We start from the raw sequence: 20,761 nt of genomic DNA on the forward strand, positions 1-20,761 counted from the left end.
AGACCCCAGGTGCATTATGTAATTTGCTAATGATGTTGATGTTATTTCTTTTTTGTTTTGAAGGATATGTTGATGTTATTTCTTGCAATGTTACTTATTGCTCACCTTATCCACCAAAAAGGAAAAACAAAAAGAAAAAAAATCTCTTAACAGCCAGCTATCTTCTATAAATATAACTAACTACTACCACTATAAGTCACAAGGCTCATCCAACCCACACAATTATTATTTTTCTTGACACATAAATTCTTTAGGCCAAAAAATGGCCTATCAAAAAAGCAGAGCAAAAAAATGCTCTGTTTTTTGCCCTTGTTATTACACCATTGTTATAATCACATTGCATTTTTTGTCCACCTTTAGCAGAGCTCTAGGGCAGTCACCAGCTTTCGCCTGCGACACGACGAGCAACGCCTCGTTGTCGAGCTTAGGCTTCTGTGATACGTCGAAGAGTGTCGAAGGGAGGGTGGCAGATTTGATCGGACGACTAACATTAACAGAGAAAATAGGGTACTTGATTAGTGGAGCAGCTAGTGTTAATAGGCTTGGGATACCAAAGTATGAGTGGTGGTCTGAGGCTTTACATGGAGTCTCAAATGTTGGTCCTGGTACACGTTTCACTAGTGTTGTTCCTGGAGCTACTAGTTTCCCTCAAGTTATTACAACTGCTGCATCTTTCAATACTACACTTTTTCAAGCCATAGGAAAGGTACCCTTCTTCTCATGTTTCGTTTTTCTTAGATAACTAGTTTTTAGATAATTATTATGGCTCCAGTAATTATATTTTTCATTTATTAAAATTTTACTTTGAAATGATAATACCAAATATGAATTGGTTTAGTGGTTAAGACGTTAGTGTATAATTTGAATTCACGAGGTCAAATCTTCTACAATGCATTTTCTTATTTTTTTTTAATTATATGTGGGTTACATTTTACATGGAGTAAAGCAGCCAAAAAGAGAGTGTTACGTGACACTATTCCTTGTTTAGAAACGTCTTTTTTATATACATTAGTATATATAGATGATAATCCTTTCGTTTTACGCCCTTGGTTGACGTCCTTGTCAGCTCCCTTGTTTCATACTACCTCCGTTCTTTTTTAGTTGCAACGTTTGACAAATTGCACTATTCATGTTCTCTTATTTGACCACATTTATTGATTTATATGTTAAACAAAAATAGTCATGTGGGGTCTTGTTTGATTCGTTTCGATATAATCTTTCATAATATCAAATTTTTATAATTTTTACTTACATACAATTAGAGATAAAACGATTTGAAATTGTACATTGGCAAGCGTGAAAGTCAAAACGTTGCAACTAAATAAAAACAGAGGTAGTATATCAATGTTGCAAGTAAAGAAGAAGTTTGTCTTATAAATAACGTGAAATTAGCTGTACTTGTACTAATTTTTTCAATTTTGGACATTGATAATAAAACCGAGAAATGATCTATTTTTTGTCATTTTATATTTTACATTTAGAAAAATATAAACTTAAGAAATGATAATGAACAAACCCTTAATATTTTACAAGTTTAATGTTATATTGAGTCTCGTTAAATTTGGCTAAAGTTCTTAGATGGTATAAAAGGCAAGTCTAAACTTATTGTGAAAGACAGAAAATATTGAGCTTTTATACTTGGTATTATTGGTATTTCATATTTGGTATTGTTGTGTGCCCAAAACCAAAAACGAAAAAAAAAAAAAACAATTAGGACGTAGGTACCGTTTAATGGTCCACACTCCATCATCTCCGAGATGCTCGTCTTCCTATCCAACAAAACAAATATATCACATGTTGGATATTTTGTTGCATAAGCCATAAGGTAAAAGTCTAAAAGAACCTGATGAGTGAAATCTAAGGAATCTTGACTCTAGACAAAGACAGGTAATAAGTAATATGGTAAAATTTGGGTTGCTTTTAATGGATGAGATAACGCTTATTTTGTTAATGACACCCTCCGTCTCATATATAATGGATACTTACTTTTAATGGGTCAAACTTTAAAATTTTTGACCAAGTATATTCATTATTATATACAAAAAACCTATTCATGTGTAATTTTGTTATATTCGTCTCTACGTGTATTTTTGTAATATCAACTTTTTATATTTTTTTTTATTAATACGTAATTGAAAATATTAAAGGTCAAAGTTACGTTTTGGAGAACGTGTAAAAAAAATGAGCACTATATTATGGGATAATGGGGTACTAAATTCAAATGTACACAATGTGTGTTTCAACATTATAAAAACATGTCCAATAGTCATAGTATATTAACATTAAGTTTTTAAAACAGTAAAATAAGAACATTTAAGATATTTTATGTGGACACCTGCTTAAAAATAAGATATTTGTGTGAGGCATTATTTTGTTTCTCTCATTTATGTGTAACAAACAGTTTTTCTAATTAATCACCTCTATGTAATAAGAAGGGATTCTAAAATAAGAGGAGTCATAGTGGCATGACTATGAACCTAAATAATGTCATCCGAATTCCAAAAACAAAATGATGATCGCTTGGATTTCGTGCAAAAATTTTGATTGCATCAATGTTAGTGTTAAAAGGAAGAAAAAGACATTTTTATCTCTCAATCTTGCAGTTGCAGCCTTTTTTATCCTTGCTACATAAAATGGAATAACATTTTTGCTTTAATTATTCAATATAACAACAAAATCCACAATCACACTTTTACTGTGCTATGAAAGAGTGAAGACAACTTGTATTATATTGGACAACACCTAATCACCTATATTATGAAGGAGTCAATCACACTTGTATTATATATATATATATATATTATATATATATATATATATATATTATATATATATATATATATATATATATATATATATATATATATATATATATATAGGGTTGGGTTCTAATGAGAACCTCTTATGGTGAGAACCGTGAGAACCACTTAAAATGAGAAAAACTTCCTAAAATGACCAAAAAAAGTAACAAATGAGCATAAACATAAAATGAGTAGAAAACATCAAGTTATCAAAAAAGTAAAATGAACAAAAATGTAAAAGAAGAAAAACGTAAAATGAGCATAAAAAAGTTCAATGAGAAAAAAAGTAAAATGAGCAAAACGTAACATGAGCAAAGACGTTGATAAATGAGCATAAAATTGTTAAATGAGCAAAACCATAAGATAAGTGAAACAAAAAATGAGCAAAAATATTATGAAATGATCAAAATCTTCGTAAAATGAGGAAAAATGAGTGGTTCTCACGGTTCTCATCATAAGGGTGGTTCTCATATGAACTTAAACATATATATATATATATATATATATATATATATATATATATATATATATATATATATATTATATATAATATATATTATATATTATTATATATATATATATATATATATATATATAATATCTTCTTTAGTATTATATACTTCATCTGTTTTATTTTAAATGAAATATTGGGTGAAATGACACTATTCATTGATCAATTGTGACTCCAATGTATCACTATTATTTAAAGAAAAACATAGTCAAGTGAAAATTGTTAAATTCGTCTTGATACATACTATCAAATTATAATTTTTTTTATATTTTTTACGTGCGCATAACTAAATATATTAATAATCAATAAAGTGTATTGGGTTGCGTCAAAAAGCAAATGTTTTATTTAAAACATAACAGAAGAAGTATATCTATATTATTTTTTATAGTCTCAAATACACTACCTTCACAATAATTATGAAAAATTACGGTCAAGTTTAAGCTAAAAAGTCCAACTGATAATTACTTAAAGGAGTAAATAATTCGGCTTTGGCAGAAAAGTAGGTGCACAACTGTGGTTTTGGTATTTGAAGATTTTAAGTGCAAAAAAATCTTGTATGGTTGAAGGATTTGCGGTCGGTGGAAAATCAGATGCAGGGAATGATTTTATTGCGTAGTTGTTAAGTGTCGTTGGTGTACTGCTATCATAATGCATGAAGACCTTATTGGATGATTCCATGTTATTGAGCAAGTGAACAAGATTTGTTAAGTTAGCATGTGCATGCTTCAATACAACTAACTCGTACACAAAATTACAACCCTAATGTCTAATAATGTTAGATTTTATATTTTGATTAATAAAAATTGTCTCTTATCTGAATTAATACTCACATTCTTCTTTTTATAGTAAAAAAATAATGTACAATTCTGATCAATAATGTATATTTTTGATATAATTTCATGTATTATGGAAAGTCCCTCAATTGATCATATCCATTTCTTTAATAAATTTCCTGTTTTAGAATCATAACACTTTAATTAGTCAAGATTGAAGAGTTTCAAAATAACTCTACACGGTAGAGTTTGTTAAATATCAGTCGTTGATTAAGAAATCAAAGGCTTGTATTTTCTTTCCCAAAAATCTCCCCTATCTTTTCCCCGAATATCCTGTCTGTATCTTTTCCTTTCCCACTAAATCATGAGCCCTTGATTTTATAATATATGGTCAGGATTCAACTCTACTTTGTAGAGTTTTCATAAAACTCTAGAGGATCCCAACTCATATTGAAATTTTACAAAATTTGATGTGGTTTTCTTTTAAATGAAATCATTACACTGTAAGCCCATCATTAGGTACATAATACCAGGAATCCTTCCTTTCCTTTAACTAAACATTAGATTCCTTTCAAATCCTTCAATTGAACCGAACAATGAGAAAGTTAATAAATTTACTATACTCTTTCTTTCCAGCTTTGTTTTATCTTCTTTCCCTTTTCGTTGCTTTCCTTTAGTATAATAAAACAACCAAATAAACGGTAGAAAAAAAAAAGAAAGTAAGAGACTTTCCACTTATATATTTAAATGATAGTTGACCCATTTTTCCAATTATCTCTCATTACGTGTTGGACTTAAATCTTGCTAGGAAAGCAAATCTAATCATAGTCTTGCTTTACTCTCTTTCCATTCACTATCAGTAACCAGAAGCCGTGTATCTTTCTTAGAGGGTGTTTGATATGGAAAACGTAAACGGAATGGAAAAGATTTGGATAAGGAGGGGAAATGGAAATAATAACCGTTACCTTTCATTGTTGTTTGGTATCCTAGTGGAATGGAAACAATTGAGAGGATTATGATTGAAGAAGGAAACGTGATTTGTTTCCACTAGTTTGATAAGGGTAACAAATGGGGGGATTATGTTTCCCCTTGGAAACGGTATTTGTTACTTAACACTCATACCAAACAATTAGAAATGGAAACACTTATTTGAATCCGTTTCCTACATCAAAAATTTTCATACCAAACACCTTAATCTTCATTCGAAAACACCATTGCTTTGCCTACATGCCTTTTGCCTTGCAGCATAGATTTGATTCTCATCTCTCTCCACTTTTCAACGTTTTGACATTTGGTATTAGTATCATAAACTAACATTGATCGGGATATTATTTTAACAAAGATATTAATATATATTTTGCTAAGGAGCGAGAAACCTTAACAAATTGGGAGAGTAAAGGGTGCAAATAGATCCTAAGGTATCTTAAAACGAAAAGAGATGTACATGTATATTGAAAGATAACAACAAAAATTTGTTTATTTTAGTTTTTGGAAATGCAGCTAATGTGAACCCAGTTTAACTTTTAAGTAAAGTTTAATCGAATAACTAATATAGGCAAGCTAGGATCCTCTTCATTTTCTTTCGTCTATTTCCTAAGTTTCCAACAGAGTAAAACCTCTAATTAGCCCCTTCAAGTAATCCTCCCCCAATATTTCTCATTTGGATCATCAACAGAACTAAAGAGATTGCAAAGCATCTCTCCTGATGTATGATTATCAAATTAAAGTCCCTCGTCGACATATTACTACTACATATACCTTAGTTGGGCCAACTTAATTTCCTTGATTAATTAGAAAATGACATCTAATTTAATTATATATTCTCTCCGTTTTCTTTTTGTTGTTGCTGTATTCTCCATTGAAAATTTTCAATATATTGTTCCTATTTTGAATTGTCCCATACATAGTGTATTTTATAACTTGAATTTTTCATTAGTTTTAAGTTGCAATAAATATGTTCACACGATTGAGTAGTCATTTTTTTATTCTTTTATCTCTGAATCTTCTGTCTTCATTTAACATAGAGTAATTCAAAGAGCAATAAATGTATTTACACTATTTATAATCATTTTTTTTACTCTTTTACCCCTTCAAACTTTTGTCTTATTGGTTTGGCAATATAAATTAACTTAAAGGTTAAAATCTTTACTTTTGGTTAACTTTATTTTATTTAAAATTGTAAAAATCTTACCCATTTTATGAGTTGCATTGGTTTTTTTCCGATTCCAAACGAAAACATCAAAAGAAAACGGAGGGAGTGTATACTTTCTTTAGGCTACAAAACATAGTAATAGTGTATATGAGAATATTTGATATTACTAACCATATACTACCTCCGTTTCAAAATAAGTGCAACATTTGCATAGTGTTTACTATTCACAGTTTAAACTTTAATTAGCTTTGGTGATTTACATTTTAGGAAAAACATAGTCATGTGGGATCTTGTTAGATTCGTCCGGATGTGAATTTTTTTAATATCAACTTTTTATAATTTTTACTTATTGATAATTGAAGATATTAATGGTTAAAATAATGCATTGGCAAACGTGCAAACAAGAAATGTTGCACTTATTTAGAAACAGAGGAAGTATAATCTTCCATATTTTATATGTATGTACTCATAGAAAATAGAAAAGTTCAAACAGTAATATGGAAAGTAGTCGATATTTCAAATTGTATGCAGTATTTTCATATTTTATAATTTCGAACAAGTACTATTTCATTTAATTACTTCTTACAATTATTTTAATTTAAATATATATAATAGCTTTTTTAAAACATGGTGATTTTAGCATTTGCCTTTTATTAAAACTTTGCATCCTTCTAATTGTAGAATAATCACTTTATCATTAACCCCACCCCTTTAAATCTAAGAATATAATCACTTTATCATTATAGATAAGATGGAGCAACATGTCCCATTTCCTTAAATGATAAGCATTATCCTTGACTTCCACTTTCTTTTTCAAAAGATTGGCAAGTTAACCATGTCTTTCATGCTGCCAAAAAAAAAAAAACCATGTCTTTCATGATTCAGTCCCAACATATCCTATCCATAAAACAAAACAATATTATATTCCTCTGCTGACATTCCCATAATCCCATTGGAGCATTTTTTATATTTTTGAGTTGCTTTCGACACATTGTATTTAATTGTTCAAGGCTTAATTCAAAATGTTAATAGATTTGGTATGATAAAGAGTATATTAGTCTTGTTCAGTTAATCTGATTATTACAGAACTTCAATTGTTTATCTAATTAAATGTATTTTACTGATTACAATTGATCATATTTACTAAACTAAACTGATTATTACAAGTTAAAACAGATTATTAATAAAAATTTCTTTTCACTGAACAATTTTTTTTATTATTGAAGGTTATCTTTCCTAAGTAGAAATTATGTTTAGGTATACGCACCATCAACGATAATTTTAATGAAAATAAAATATCATTTATATGTAGATGTTTGACAATGTCATTTTACTCACTTGTTAAAATTATCTCGAGAGTATATTTGAAGTATTGAAATACTATGTATAGCAGTGACAAATGTGCAAAATAAGAATCGTAAAATTACATACTGAAGCGAATCCAACAAATTCTCATGATTCTCTTACACAATATTATTATATAGGATCAAAGCTTTCTAACTTAATAGAAACAATCTGAATAGTTAATGTAAACATATAGTATAGATTAGGGAGTCGAATACTGCCCATAAAAAGAGCAAATAAGAACATGCACTCAAGTGCATAAGAAAAGGACCATGTTGCAACAAAAAGAAAAGAATGGATGGAGTACACGAAGAAAAACAACTCCCACTTAGAATGTGTCATATATATCCTGGCAAAAGGATTTGCAAGTTGACATAATAAAGTAATGAATGAATGATGAATGCAGGTAGTATCAAATGAAGCAAGGGCGATGTACAATACAGGATTGGCAGGATTGACATATTGGTCACCAAATGTGAACATATTTAGGGATCCAAGGTGGGGAAGAGGACAGGAAACTCCAGGGGAGGACCCACTTCTTTCAAGTAAATATGGATCAGCTTATGTTAGAGGTTTACAGCAAACTGATGATGCTGATTCTAACAAGCTTAAGGTTGCTGCTTGCTGTAAACATTACACTGCCTATGATGTTGATAATTGGAAATCTGTCGATCGTTATCATTTCAATGCCCTGGTAAATTTTTCTTCTTGCTACTTCTTTTCATTTACTTCAATACCCAATATTGTGCTATTTAAAAATATTGCACAATGCGTGATTATTTAACTCTAATACTTCCTCTGTTTCATATTACTCGCTACACTTTTTAATTCACGGACTCTTAGACAATTTTTGGAGAAGAGAGAGGTAGAGAGTAAAAAGAAAAGGGACCCATGTGAGATGAGAGAGATTGACAGAGTTTATTGCCCAAAAAGGAAATGTAGCAAGTAATGTAAAACTTCCCACAATGGAAAGTGTAGCGAGTATTATGAAACGGAGGAAGTAGGATAAGTTAATATATGGCACAATATGATCATAAGGATGCAACCGAGAAAGGGTGGGGAACAATGTGTGAAAAAGAAGTGTAAAAGACTTCATGGGCACCATAGAAAGAAAAGTGTAAAGTTATTTTTGGGAGGAGTCAAATGATTCTTGGGCCAAATAAAGAGCGCACTCATGACATTCTTGTAACAAGGGTTCGATTCTTGCGAAGGACTTGCTGGATTGTAGATTGGTTACGTTTATATACCTTAGATCGATAAGCCTGGTATAGGCACATGTACTTGTGTCCCGAAATAAAAAGCAGAGGCTTAATTAAAAGTTCTACAAATTCTCCCATCCAACTGCAACTGAGTAATTTTACTAATTAGTGTCAAACATTTGATAGGTGTCACAACAAGATTTGGATGATACATATCAACCTCCTTTCAAGAGTTGTGTTGTAGATGGGAATGTTGCTAGTGTTATGTGCTCCTACAACCAAGTCAATGGCAAGCCTACTTGTGCTGATACTGACCTTCTTTCTGGTGTTATTAGAGGAGAATGGAAGTTAAATGGGTAGGTTTCTCATCTTACTCATCACTTTCCCACCTTCATCACATTAATTTACATATGTAATCCTACCTACTCATATCCTACATATGATTATTGCAGCTACATTGTTACAGATTGTGACTCCATTGATGTGTTGTACAATAATCAACATTACACCAAAACCCCAGAAGAAGCTGCAGCTCAGTCCATTTTAGCAGGTGAATTTTTTAATCAAGTTTAGGATTTAGAGCTTCTTCACTATAATGGAGAAAAAAAAACCCAGAGAGAATAATACAGGGAGCCCTAAATTCTAGAAGCTAAAAGTGTTTCATAAGTTGTATGTAAATAATGAGCACCAAGAGGTCCTTTTATAACATAAGAAACCCCACACAAAAAAAAAAAAAACCCTAGAATATATTGTGCACAAAACCCTAAAAAAAACTGATTTGGAAACGGATCTCGCAAACTGCGTGTCGCGGTGGCTGTCGCAAGTCGCGATGGCTGTCGCGAGTCGTGATGGCTCTCGGCAGTTCTTCGTAAAATGGGCGTAACTTTCTCGTTTCTCAGCGGAATTGGGCATATGACCTATCGTTGAAAAGCTCTTTGAACAAGCTATCACATCCAATTTGAATCACATCAAAACCATTTATAGATTGAGAGATATGTGCATTCAAATATAGCCTTATGTCATTTACAAGATTTCAAGTCATAAATAACACAATTGAATCATTTATTACTTGAATATATTTCGGAGCTGAGCCAAGCCACCCAGCTGTCATGTCTAAAGATGATGTCTAAGAAGTTAACTGAGCAACCAAAAATTCTAAACAGGTGTCGACCTTAACTGTGGATACTTCCTTTCCAAGCATACTCAAGGTGCGGTAGATAAAGGACTAGTGAAGGAAACTGATATCAACAAAGCGATCTCCAACAATTTGATAACATTAATGAGACTTGGCTTCTTCGATGGGAACCCGAGCAAGAAACCTTATGGAAACCTCGGTGCTAAAGACGTGTGCACTTCAGAAAATCAAGAGCTAGCTCTTGATGCTGCAAGACAAGGCCTTGTTCTTCTAAAGAACAATGCAGGTTGTTTGCCATTTTCTGCTACCAAAATCAAGTCACTTGCTGTTATTGGACCTAATGCCAATGTTACAAAGACAATGATTGGGAACTATGAAGGTAACTTTGCACACCTTTTCTGCATTTCAGTTAATTTTTCGTTTTTATTGGAAGAAAATGAGTAAAAGTAATTAGAATATTGGATAATTACAATGTTTTACATTTCATTTATATATAAGAAGAGTATCTGTATCCTTTTTAGGGGGTGTTTGGTAAGATTAATGGAAACGGAATGGAACGGGTTTGGATAAGGAGGGGAAACGGAAATAATAATTGTTACCTTTAATACTTGTTTGGTATCCTAGTGAAATGGAAATAATTGAGAGGTTTATGATTGAGGAATGAAACGTGATTTGTTTCCACTAGTTTGATAAGGGTAACAACTAACAAATGGGGGGGTTGTGTTTCCCTCCGGAAACAGTATTTGTTACTTAACACTCATACCAAACAATTAGAAATGGAAACGCTTATTTGAATCCGTTTCCTACATCAAATTACTCTATACCAAACACCCTCTTAGACTGTATTATTACAAATCAAACATTAAACAGAAAGGTTTGACAAAAAGAAAATGCAAAACCTTATACAGAATGGCCAAATGGGTATATTCGTATACAAGTTATACAACACGCTTTTGTAACTGTCACTCCAAGATAGCTTCAAAGTCACCCCAAGTTTCATAATTGTCACCTCAAACAATATGTACAAGTCAAAATACATAATACTTCACGTGATTTGGGGAGATATTATGAAATGAGATGGCTAAGCTCGTTGTATATAAAACCTGGTGAGGGAAAAAAGAAGCAGACTATAAATGGTCCAAAGATCTAGATGTATGATGTTAATAAGACAATATTTACATTACTTAGTAGCAAAATTAGAGTACAAAAACTATTAGCAAAAGATGTCAAAAAGTCTATTTGATGAATGATCCAATTGTTTTCTGTCACAGGCATCCCCTGCAAGTACACAACCCCACTGCAAGGACTTTCCGCGTATACTTCAACAACTTACCAACCCGGCTGCTCTAATGTAGCATGTGCAGCAGCTCAAGTTGATGAAGCAAAACAGATAGCATCAACAGCAGATGCTACCGTTCTCATTATGGGTGCTGATCAATCCATCGAAGCAGAGAGCCGAGACAGAGTTGATCTGTACCTTCCGGGGCAGCAATCTTTGCTGGTGGCAGCAGTAGCGAATGTATCCAGAGGACCTGTGATTCTGGTCATAATGTCTGGTGGTGGTATGGACATAACTTTTGCCAAGGACAATGACAAAATCAGTAGCATTGTGTGGGTAGGTTATCCTGGTCAAGCTGGTGGTGCTGCTCTTGCTGATCTCATCTTTGGTGCTTACAATCCAAGTAAGTCTTCTCAAGTTCTTTGCTTCTAAGTTCTTCAGAATCCGATAGGATCATCTTGAAAATTCAGATAAGGGGAACTTAGGTGAAAAGGACGAAACATATTTACGGGTGTAGTTTTGATTAAGGTGATTCCCTTTGACTAAACATATTTGAATAGAACTTCCATATACTTGACCCCGATCAGCCCTAATTTCACCTTATCTTTAAACTATAATATAACTGACCAGCCTGTGATAGTGTGATATGTGGTAGAACCTAATCAGCCTTGGAACTGTCTTTTTAAGGTGAAGAGAAGGAACCTAATCTGTTTCGAAATGTTTTTACCATTTTTTCTCTTTAGAAGTGAGATAGTAACCCAAAACATGAATATTTGGAACGAAGATTGACATGCTAAAGTAATTTTATCTTTGCAGGTGGAAGATTGCCAATGACATGGTATCCACAATCCTATGCAGAAAAGGTACCAATGACCAATATGAACATGAGACCAAACCCTACAACTGGGTATCCAGGAAGGAGCTACAGGTTTTACACGGGAGAAACTGTGTACAATTTTGGTGACGGCTTAAGTTACTCTGACTTCACCCACCACCTTGTCAAGGCACCTACAGAAGTCTTGGTGCCATTGCAGGAAGAACATGTTTGCCATACTTCGACCTGCAAGTCAATAGATGCTCTTGGAGAGCATTGCGAAAACTTAGGATTTGATGTCCACCTAAAAGTCAGGAATAACGGAGCTATGGGAGGAAGGCACACGGTGTTCCTCTTCTCATCTCCTCCATCTGTTCACAATTCTCCTAGGAAAAACCTGATTGCTTTCGAGAAGGTGTTCTTGCATGGGAAGACGGAAGGCATGACCGTTTTTAAGGTGGACGCCTGCAAACATTTGAGTGTGGTTGATGAGGAAGGCAACCGTAAGGTTGCTTTGGGAGTTCATCAATTACACATTGGCAACATGAAACATTCATTCAATGTCAGGATCTAATGAGTTAGCTTAGGTCTCTACAAATGAAAAACTCATGGTAATTCTTTAAGAGGACAAAGAAACAAGGGAGATTGATGATAATAACAAAACCCAAACAAAAAAAAAAAGAAAGAAAGACATACAGATGAAGTTAAGAGAGTTAGAGTTTGCTGTTCAATTAAACGGAGGGAGTCGTAAGATTCCTCCAATTGTTCTACCTAAAGCCAATTGTTTCAACGACTAATCATTGTTGTGTGGCAATAAATTTGAATGAAAAAGAGACTAAAATATGTATTACTTTTATTAAATACTTCATAGTTCTATCTGTAGAAGTAATTCCTCCGGTCTTTATGTTAATACTTCCTTAAAGAGGAAATGTTACATGTCCTTGTTCTTGTCTCCTTTTAGTTGAGAAGGGTTCACATGAGCTGTGCGAGTTGCACCATAACCGTTTTGTATTTCTTTCCCATTGCGAACGTACTCTGGCAAAACTAATCTGAATCCAAAGAAACCTCACTGAAGCCCTTACTACATTAGGAATCACATAATCTGAATTCGATCCCACTCGAACTTAATTAGCCAAGCTTATTGTAACTAATCTCTATTATATAAGGCAACACATGGGGGACACCAAAAAATAGAAAAAGGAATAAAAGAAAAAAAAAATAGGAAGATAACTACCTATTTCATTTGAATGAAAAAAAGGGGGAAAGTAGGACATTCAAAATAAACACCAGTTTTTTGGAACAACAAAATATAAAGACGGTTTTTCTACTCAATTAATTTTATTTTCTACTTCACACGCTATCGCACGCATTGCGTGCATGTAAGACTAGTATTGATTAATTTATCATGATAAGCTAATTGACAGTATATCTAAACTAGAAGTAGACCTAACAGATTCAAAACCGAATCACATAAGACATAACTCATCACCCCAATGACTCAATCCAGTTTGATCCAAAATGGAACGAGATCTAAAGAATGGTTCCAGATGCCGTGAACTCCAAACGGAAATTATTGGACATAATCAGCTCTTATTTCACCTTATCTACAAGTGGACTTGATAATACCTGGTGAAGATTACACATTTCTTACAACCACCAAGTGGCCTTGAGCATTGAAAAGGAAGAGTGAAATAGCTTCATCTAAACAATAAGAAAAACTCAAATTCTCAATTTTAGCTTCTATGATTCTATCTGTTCCAGAAATGCTGCCAGATAGGAGAAAAATGGCGTGCGACGTGTAGAAAGGGGAAGGTGGCAGTGTTATCAACAAGAAAGAAAAGAAGTGCTAAACTGGTAATTATACATAGAGCTCATTAACTGTGTAGTAATGCAGGGTGAATGCCACCACCACAATAAAATATCCACGGTTTACAGAAACTATTTGTACATGTAGTGACATAGACTTACAGCTTTATACACAATTACAAGAATAACAATACAAGGGATCAGAGGAATAACCTTGATGAAAATGCAGCAAATAATACAGCATCATAATTTTTACACCTTCATAGCCCATGCACGGCGTTATCAATTAGATTTCCCCCAAGCAATGACATCAAGCCTCCACCATGAACTCTGCCCTCTGGTATTAAGAACCCAAAACTGCCCCTACCACTATCAACATTCTGTTCGCCGTGAGTTGTCTGCACAGAATGAGATGATGCGGACTTCATTGATAGGGGTACTAGAACCTGAGGAGGGATGAGATGCTGCCTTTTAGCTGGCCGTCCCAATGAATCTCCACAATCAGAGATAACACTCATTCCGGACGAAGAATTCTTGTTTTCCAGGCTGCTAGCGACGGTAGAAGTGGTCGAAACAAGCCCGTGGAACAAGCCAGGCCCGATCATGCCTCTCCTGTTTTCCCTCTCTTGGACCATGCTACTATGGGCTGCACATAGCCCACTTCTACCCCTCGCGAATTTTTCACATTTTCCATCGCCCCAACAACACCGTTTCCCACCTCCATGAGCTTTGCAGAAATCGGTGCTACCTTGAGCACTCTTTCCGCAGTTTACAACCTTACATCGCTTTCCACCACCATGCTTGACACAGCAATCGGTGCGCCCACGTGCACTCTTTGTGCACCCAGGAACAGCACACCTCTTCCCACCTCCATGAGCAACACAGAAGTTTGTTCCCCCATGAACACTCTTTGGGCAGATCCCACCCCCATCAAACATGCATCGCTTACCCCCACCATGTCCTTTGCACAACGGTGTGCTCCCCTCTGCACCCTTTGTACAGCCAGCAAAAATGCATCGTTTTCCCCCTCCATGTGCTTTGCAAAACATAGTGCTTCCTTGAGCACCCTTTGCACAATCCGGAAATTGACATCGCCTTCCACCCCCATGTGAAATACAAAGACCTGCCCGACCTTCGGCGCTCTTTGTGCAACCTTCCATCTTACATCTCTTACCTCCACCATGCCGAATACAAAGCCCTGATTTCCCACGTGCTGCTTTAGAGCAACCCCCAGAATACCCACATCGGCGACCTCCACCATGAGCTATGCAGTAGTCAGTCTTTCCCTCAGCACTTTTAGTGCATCCTAAGTGCTGGCACCTCTTCCCTCCTCCATGAGCCTTGCAGAAAGCAGTACGGCTTTCTGCACCCTTATTACAACCGGGTTTCTGGCATCTCTGACCACCACCATGACCAATACACAAACCTGATGCTCCCCGAGCTCCTTTTATACAACCCATAAAACGGCACTTCTTCGCATTATGAGACGGCCTATTATCCACAGATGTAGGAGTGCCTGAATGCTCGGATATAGTTCCCATGGTGCAACTTGAAGGCTCAGAACCCAGATGAGATTTATCAGAAGAAGATTTTGAGCTAAGATCTAACATATCCCACATCGGCACAGGGGCTTGTCTGCGATCCCTTGTAGGAGCCAAAAGAAGAGATGGCATATAACCACCTGATTGCTTAGCAGAAGTGGAGCCTTCATCAGCTACAGGAATAACATGAGTAGGATCAGCAGCAGTTACTTGTCTAGGGAAATGATGTGCATTTAAATCAGTCTGGGTTGAAGTTGAATATTCCAGAGATCCGAACAAGTCTCCAGTTACTCCAGAAAGTCCCAATTGTAAGATTGAATCACCATCGCCTGACAACCCCTGTAACAATGATGAAGATGATCCTTTCGTTTGTTTATCTTCTGAACTGGATCTTGCTGTAGGGCCTAACCCGAGCACCAATCTGCAACCATCATCGAGAGTCATGGAACTAAAAACCCCAGGGTCATTTTGGGTATTAAAAAATTGAGAACCACTACTCCTTCCATAGCCAAGGCAGTCCAACCGCAAAGTGGTATCCCCCAAGTTGTCGTTTCTAGCAAATTCATTAGAGCAAGAGAAGTACGCTCCCTTCTCATTTACATTCATCTTGATTGACTTAAAAATTAAGAATAGAAAAACAAACTAGACAAACTAGAATTACAGTCTCAGCCACAAACTTCTAGCATCCACAAAATGTAAACAAGTGACAACAAGAGCCTTCAGTAAGAAACTTCCACCACTTACAAAACCTGAAGTGTCTGCCCTATCCATATTAGTTACACTGGAAACCAATAGCCTATTTCAGGTTATGCTTAGTTCAGACCCCATCATTGAAACTGGTCGATTCCTAAGTGCAGAAATCTGACGATTTCCATGGCATGGAGTTACTTCATTAAACCTAGGAAAACAAAAAAAGCTTCCCTGAAGTTAGAAAAGATGGCAATAGCTATTCCCAAAACATTAAGAAACAAAAGCCAAAGTCACGTTAAAAGTTAAAAAACTTAAAATGAGACAAGGTCAGAGAAGAAAAAAATGGAAAAGCAGTTACAAGTAGAAGAATATGCAATGTCAACTGATTATTTAACCAAGTTTTCTGATAGTATGAGTTAAAACACACATGTTGGTTGAGCTCAGATACTAAAGCATTATTCTAAATCATTTGAGGCAAATCATCTGCAGCCACATCTTTCACATTCACTGAAATCTACTTAAAAATTACATCCATGAATTTTTAGTTCTTAAACACCCAACTTTCTATAGTGAGTTCATGGTAGTTCCATGACTTAGTCACAACTCACAACAGATGCATGGAATGCTACCAAGGATGATTGACTAGCCACTCATGTAGTTTAGAAGACTACAACTTTATTTATGAAGTAGCATAATTTCTTAACGTTATTTGGGCTAACATATGGGGTATCCCGTTCTTCGTTATTTAGTAAAAACAAAAATTATTAGATAGGTGGTCTAATTTCAATATAAAAATCAGACATTGATAAGCCTATCCCTAGACATTCTAGTCGTCTATTCTCTTCTCCGTCCTTTGTTTCTCTTTGATCTCGACTACAACAGACAATTGTAAAAAATAATCAAGCAATTTTACCAAATGGATTAAAGAATACGATTATTGGTTGAAATAAATGGATTAAACTAGTCATTATATTCTGGAAGGCGAACCGTTCTTAATATTAGGCTTAGGTAGTTGCCTAATTTTTAAATAAAAGTAGGCGGTTTCTTATAAGACCAACAAATAAAAAAGTTGAAATCAGACACTAAACCATACTACTTTCCTTGAATAAGATGCATAGAAGAGTAGTATCATCACGAGCATTCATTCTTCTACACTAAAGGTATCCACAAGAAATGAAAATTCCATCACAAGATTATACTTGTCAAACACCAAAATGCAAATAAATTTACTCATATCTTAACAATATACCCACAAACTATTGCTTCTAATATTGACCCTTACATAAAATGATCCTTCCTTCCTCCCAAAATGATTACTATCATATTTGACCTTTGTGGTTAAACCTTGTCAAATTATGTCAACTACTTTAATATTTATTATCTTTATATCACATATTCACATTAAACCAATAAAATGATACTGTTACAAAAACAATTAAGAATATATTTTTGAGATGCTAGTTTCACATCAAGCTCAAAAGAAAATTCAACAAGGGTATTGTTGATGAGCTCTCCCATCAAAGTCAAATGTAGCCTGTTTAGTGTTTCAAAAAGGTGGAAACATACTCTAAAATAATTAAATAATTTAAAATTGAAAAAAAAAATCAGCAAAGGGTAAAATATTCTACCTAGTCAAATATGTCAAGATCAACTGATTCAACTAGAAAATTAAAAATGTAAAAGACTGTAAAAGAAGACCTCCAACACAACAAGCCAAGCCCAGGCTTAAGGGATAAATCTGTAATTACTTCATCCTCAAGGCTCAAACCAGTACTTCAATAGTACTTCTTTAATATTGGCATTTTGTATAATCTCAATGTCCTATTTTTTATATATGTTCTCAGTTTTTACACATATGACATATACGGCCGTTTTAATAAATTGCGCTAATGGAAATGAAATTTAAGTGTAATTTTATTAGGGAAGCACCCTTAAAATCTTCATGTGGAGGCATTTTTTCTCCATGAGCAATCAATCTCACCCTCAAACTTGTGTTTTTGTCCCGAGGGAAGCAATTTTCATTACCACTCATTACCAACTACAAGGTGGTATTCGATGAAAATGAAAATTCAAGAAGGAAAGTTGATGCTTTAGGATAAATTAACATTACATGATATTCTTCACAAATTTAGATACAAATTTATTCCCATTACCACCATTTATAACCAACTACCATAAGAAATATAGTGATTTTCTGGATTAAACAGTTGGGCATTTTGAATTAAAAACAGTCAATTTAATTAAGGGTCCTCCGTCAAAGAAGTTTGACACTAAATTAACAGTAATAATTTGGCAATCATTATATTTAGATCCAACTGAACTTTACCATTTCTGCAGTTACTCACAAAGAAACACCTATTAAGCCACGTTCACTTATATCATAAGCCAAACCCATCAACAATCTATGTTACTCGGACTCAGCTATCCATGTTAGATATGTATACAGGTCTAAATGTCTAACACGTTTATATTAGTATTAAAAAATGATCCTCTGTCAAATTTTACACCGATATTGGAGTGTCTAAGACCAACCCAGATATTATTTAAGGTAAAATGAAGAATCCGGGTAACAAGTAACATAGGTAGCAATAACACAATAGTTTTTTCCTCCTAAAATCTACTAATTAGTGATTAGTAAAACTTGACTAGATTTTAATCTTATAAAAATATATAAATTCCAAAAACAGCCTCAAACAAACAAATTTAACAGACAGTAACAAAAATTTATAAACAATTACCCATGGAATTATAAAACAGTGTGTAACCATTAAATAACAAAACTATAAGCCAATTTAACAACTACCCACTAAAATTCACACCTAAATATCACCAAAAAAAAGGCTAAAACATCAAGTATTACTCATTCTGCAAAAAAAAGACAGTTTTTTTGGCAAAAAAAGAAAAAACAAACAGAAAAAAGAAGCTAAAAATGAGTACCATGAAAAGATTGAAACTTTCCGGATCTATCAAACTTTTGCAGATCATTCCACAAAAACCATTGAAGCTCAGAGAGGAGAGAGAAAGAGGGGAAGATGAAAAAAGAGGAAAGAGAAAGACAGTGAAAGAGCGAATAAATTTTTGGAGAATAGGTGGAAATAAACGGAAGCAATTGAATCTTTTTTAGCAGTTCAGATTCTTATTAATATTTTTTTGTGGACAAATGGCCAAGTGAAATACCCAAAATACCCAAGTCCACATCTTTCGTCTTTCGCCCACTTTTTGGTATCTTTATATCTGTATGTATTATGTCCCACTGATTTCGTATCATTATATTTGCCACTCAATATTATTGGTCGAAATTATTAGATTTTAAGTTTGTAACAAATTTCTTAATTTAAAAAAAATAAAGAAGGCAAAAAATAATTAACTTTGATTAATGAAATTGAGTGACGTACATAATGATACAAATCAGCAAAACAAAAAAAAATTCCAAAAATACCCTTAATAGTACAAGACACTTTTGATTGGTTGATGGGGACAACGCATACTTTTTTAACGAAAATGACAGTAGCAGGTCAAAAGACTGTTATACCCCTGTATATGGCTAATTATTGTCAGATTTTGAAGGGTGTATGTGTAATTTTAGGTGAAGATTGTCGCTTTCTTAAGGGTAGAAATTGAAAAGGAAGTGAATGGCTGAGATGGAATTGTACGTTTCCTTTATAAGATGACAAAATAAGAAACAGAGAAATTGGAAAAGTTTTTATGTGAAAAATTACAAAGTGAGAAAAAAAAGAAAGGGAAAGAGAGAGAATCATTTTGTGTGTAAGTTGTGACGCGCGAAAAATCCAATGCAAGAATGATGAGTTCGTGTATTTATTTAAGAATAATTAAATTTTTACTAAAGTTGGTCTTAGATACAGTGTGCTGTGTGTATGCATGTATGGTACAAGACTAGCAGTAGATATGAAGTCATCTCCTGCTTCCAATTATGCCGGCCAAATATGGTCTAGCACACATTATAATTAGGATTATTTATTTTGGACTCAACTTGCTTAAATTGATATCAACTAAATAAAATTGATAAATTAATTTAAATTTAATTAGGTTGGATTGAATAAACCATATGTTAACTATAACAACTATGATAATCATATTATATAAATTATTATTATTGTTGTTGTTAATTTATTATCATTATTCTGATTCTTATAATAATAACTAGTATTTGGGTGTGGCCATTGCCCAGGGATGGTATTGTTTTCCGAATTTGATATGCATTTTTTCTATTTCCATTAAAATATATTAAGGAAAACTCAACATTTAAAAGGTACAAATATAATAATATATTTAAAACATGATTAAAAGTTGGTTGAGATGGTAATTGTGTCAAGTATAATAGCAAGAGGTCACGGGTTCAAATCTTGTTACAAGATAATTTTACTTTTAGGGCCTGTTCTCTTCGGCATAAAACAACTGAACTGAATTGAACTGAACTGAACTGAACTGAAAATAAGCTAGGGAGAACAGGCCCTTATTAATTGACATGACTTATGTACACATTGGACAATTTTAGTGGAGTAACAACCTTTTAATATATTTGTATATATATATTATATTACATATTATTATTAGTAGTAGTAGTAATAGTAATAATAATATATATCATTATAATAATTATTATTACCATCCCGAATTGTTCACGATCCTAAGTCTCTAACCAATATGTCAATTTATTAAAGTCTCACATACCCAAAGCAGAAGAGCTAAACCATC

General features: G+C 33.7%; 2 protein-coding genes across 3 annotated transcripts; one reads left to right on the forward strand and one right to left on the reverse strand.

Annotated features, from left to right (window-relative positions):
- The first annotated feature begins 180 nt into the window (after positions 1-180).
- LOC104901578 (beta-xylosidase/alpha-L-arabinofuranosidase 2) lies at positions 181-12,963 on the forward strand. Its single transcript, XM_010689169.4, has 7 exons — positions 181-706; positions 7,988-8,275; positions 8,967-9,136; positions 9,233-9,330; positions 9,944-10,294; positions 11,187-11,597; positions 12,011-12,963. The coding sequence occupies exons 1-7, from the start codon at positions 263-265 to the stop codon at positions 12,580-12,582; spliced, it is 2,334 nt and encodes a 777-aa protein (XP_010687471.2). The 5' UTR covers positions 181-262; the 3' UTR covers positions 12,583-12,963.
- Positions 12,964-13,849: 886 nt separating this feature from the next.
- LOC104901577 (hypothetical protein) lies at positions 13,850-19,163 on the reverse strand. 2 transcript variants are annotated; one of them, XM_010689168.4, is made up of 2 exons: positions 18,983-19,163; positions 13,850-16,253 (listed from the first exon to the last, which is right to left on the reverse strand). In XM_010689168.4, exon 2 carries the CDS (start codon positions 15,959-15,961, stop codon positions 14,075-14,077), a length of 1,887 nt encoding a protein of 628 aa, XP_010687470.2. In that variant the 5' UTR covers positions 15,962-16,253; positions 18,983-19,163; the 3' UTR covers positions 13,850-14,074. The 2 variants fall into 2 exon arrangements, with proteins under 2 accessions (XP_010687470.2, XP_048490702.1); XM_048634745.2 differs by having other exon boundaries at positions 13,850-16,271.
- Positions 19,164-20,761: the final 1,598 nt, after the last annotated feature.

The sequence above is a fragment of the Beta vulgaris genome, chromosome 8 (assembly GCF_026745355.1).
Source record: "Beta vulgaris subsp. vulgaris cultivar EL10 chromosome 8, EL10.2, whole genome shotgun sequence".
Classification (NCBI taxonomy): domain Eukaryota; kingdom Viridiplantae; phylum Streptophyta; class Magnoliopsida; order Caryophyllales; family Amaranthaceae; genus Beta; species Beta vulgaris.

Excerpts from the sequence above, each read along its gene's own strand:
- LOC104901577 (XM_010689168.4), bottom strand. The coding sequence starts at position 15,961 with ATGAATGTAAATGAGAAGGGAGCGTACTTCTCTTGCTCTAATGAATTT.
- LOC104901578 (XM_010689169.4), top strand. The coding sequence starts at position 263 with ATGGCCTATCAAAAAAGCAGAGCAAAAAAATGCTCTGTTTTTTGCCCT. Across the intron at positions 10,295-11,186 it reads AATGATTGGGAACTATGAAG|GCATCCCCTGCAAGTACACA; the intron begins GTAACTTTGCAC and ends TTTCTGTCACAG. Across the intron at positions 11,598-12,010 it reads CTTTGGTGCTTACAATCCAA|GTGGAAGATTGCCAATGACA; the intron begins GTAAGTCTTCTC and ends TTATCTTTGCAG.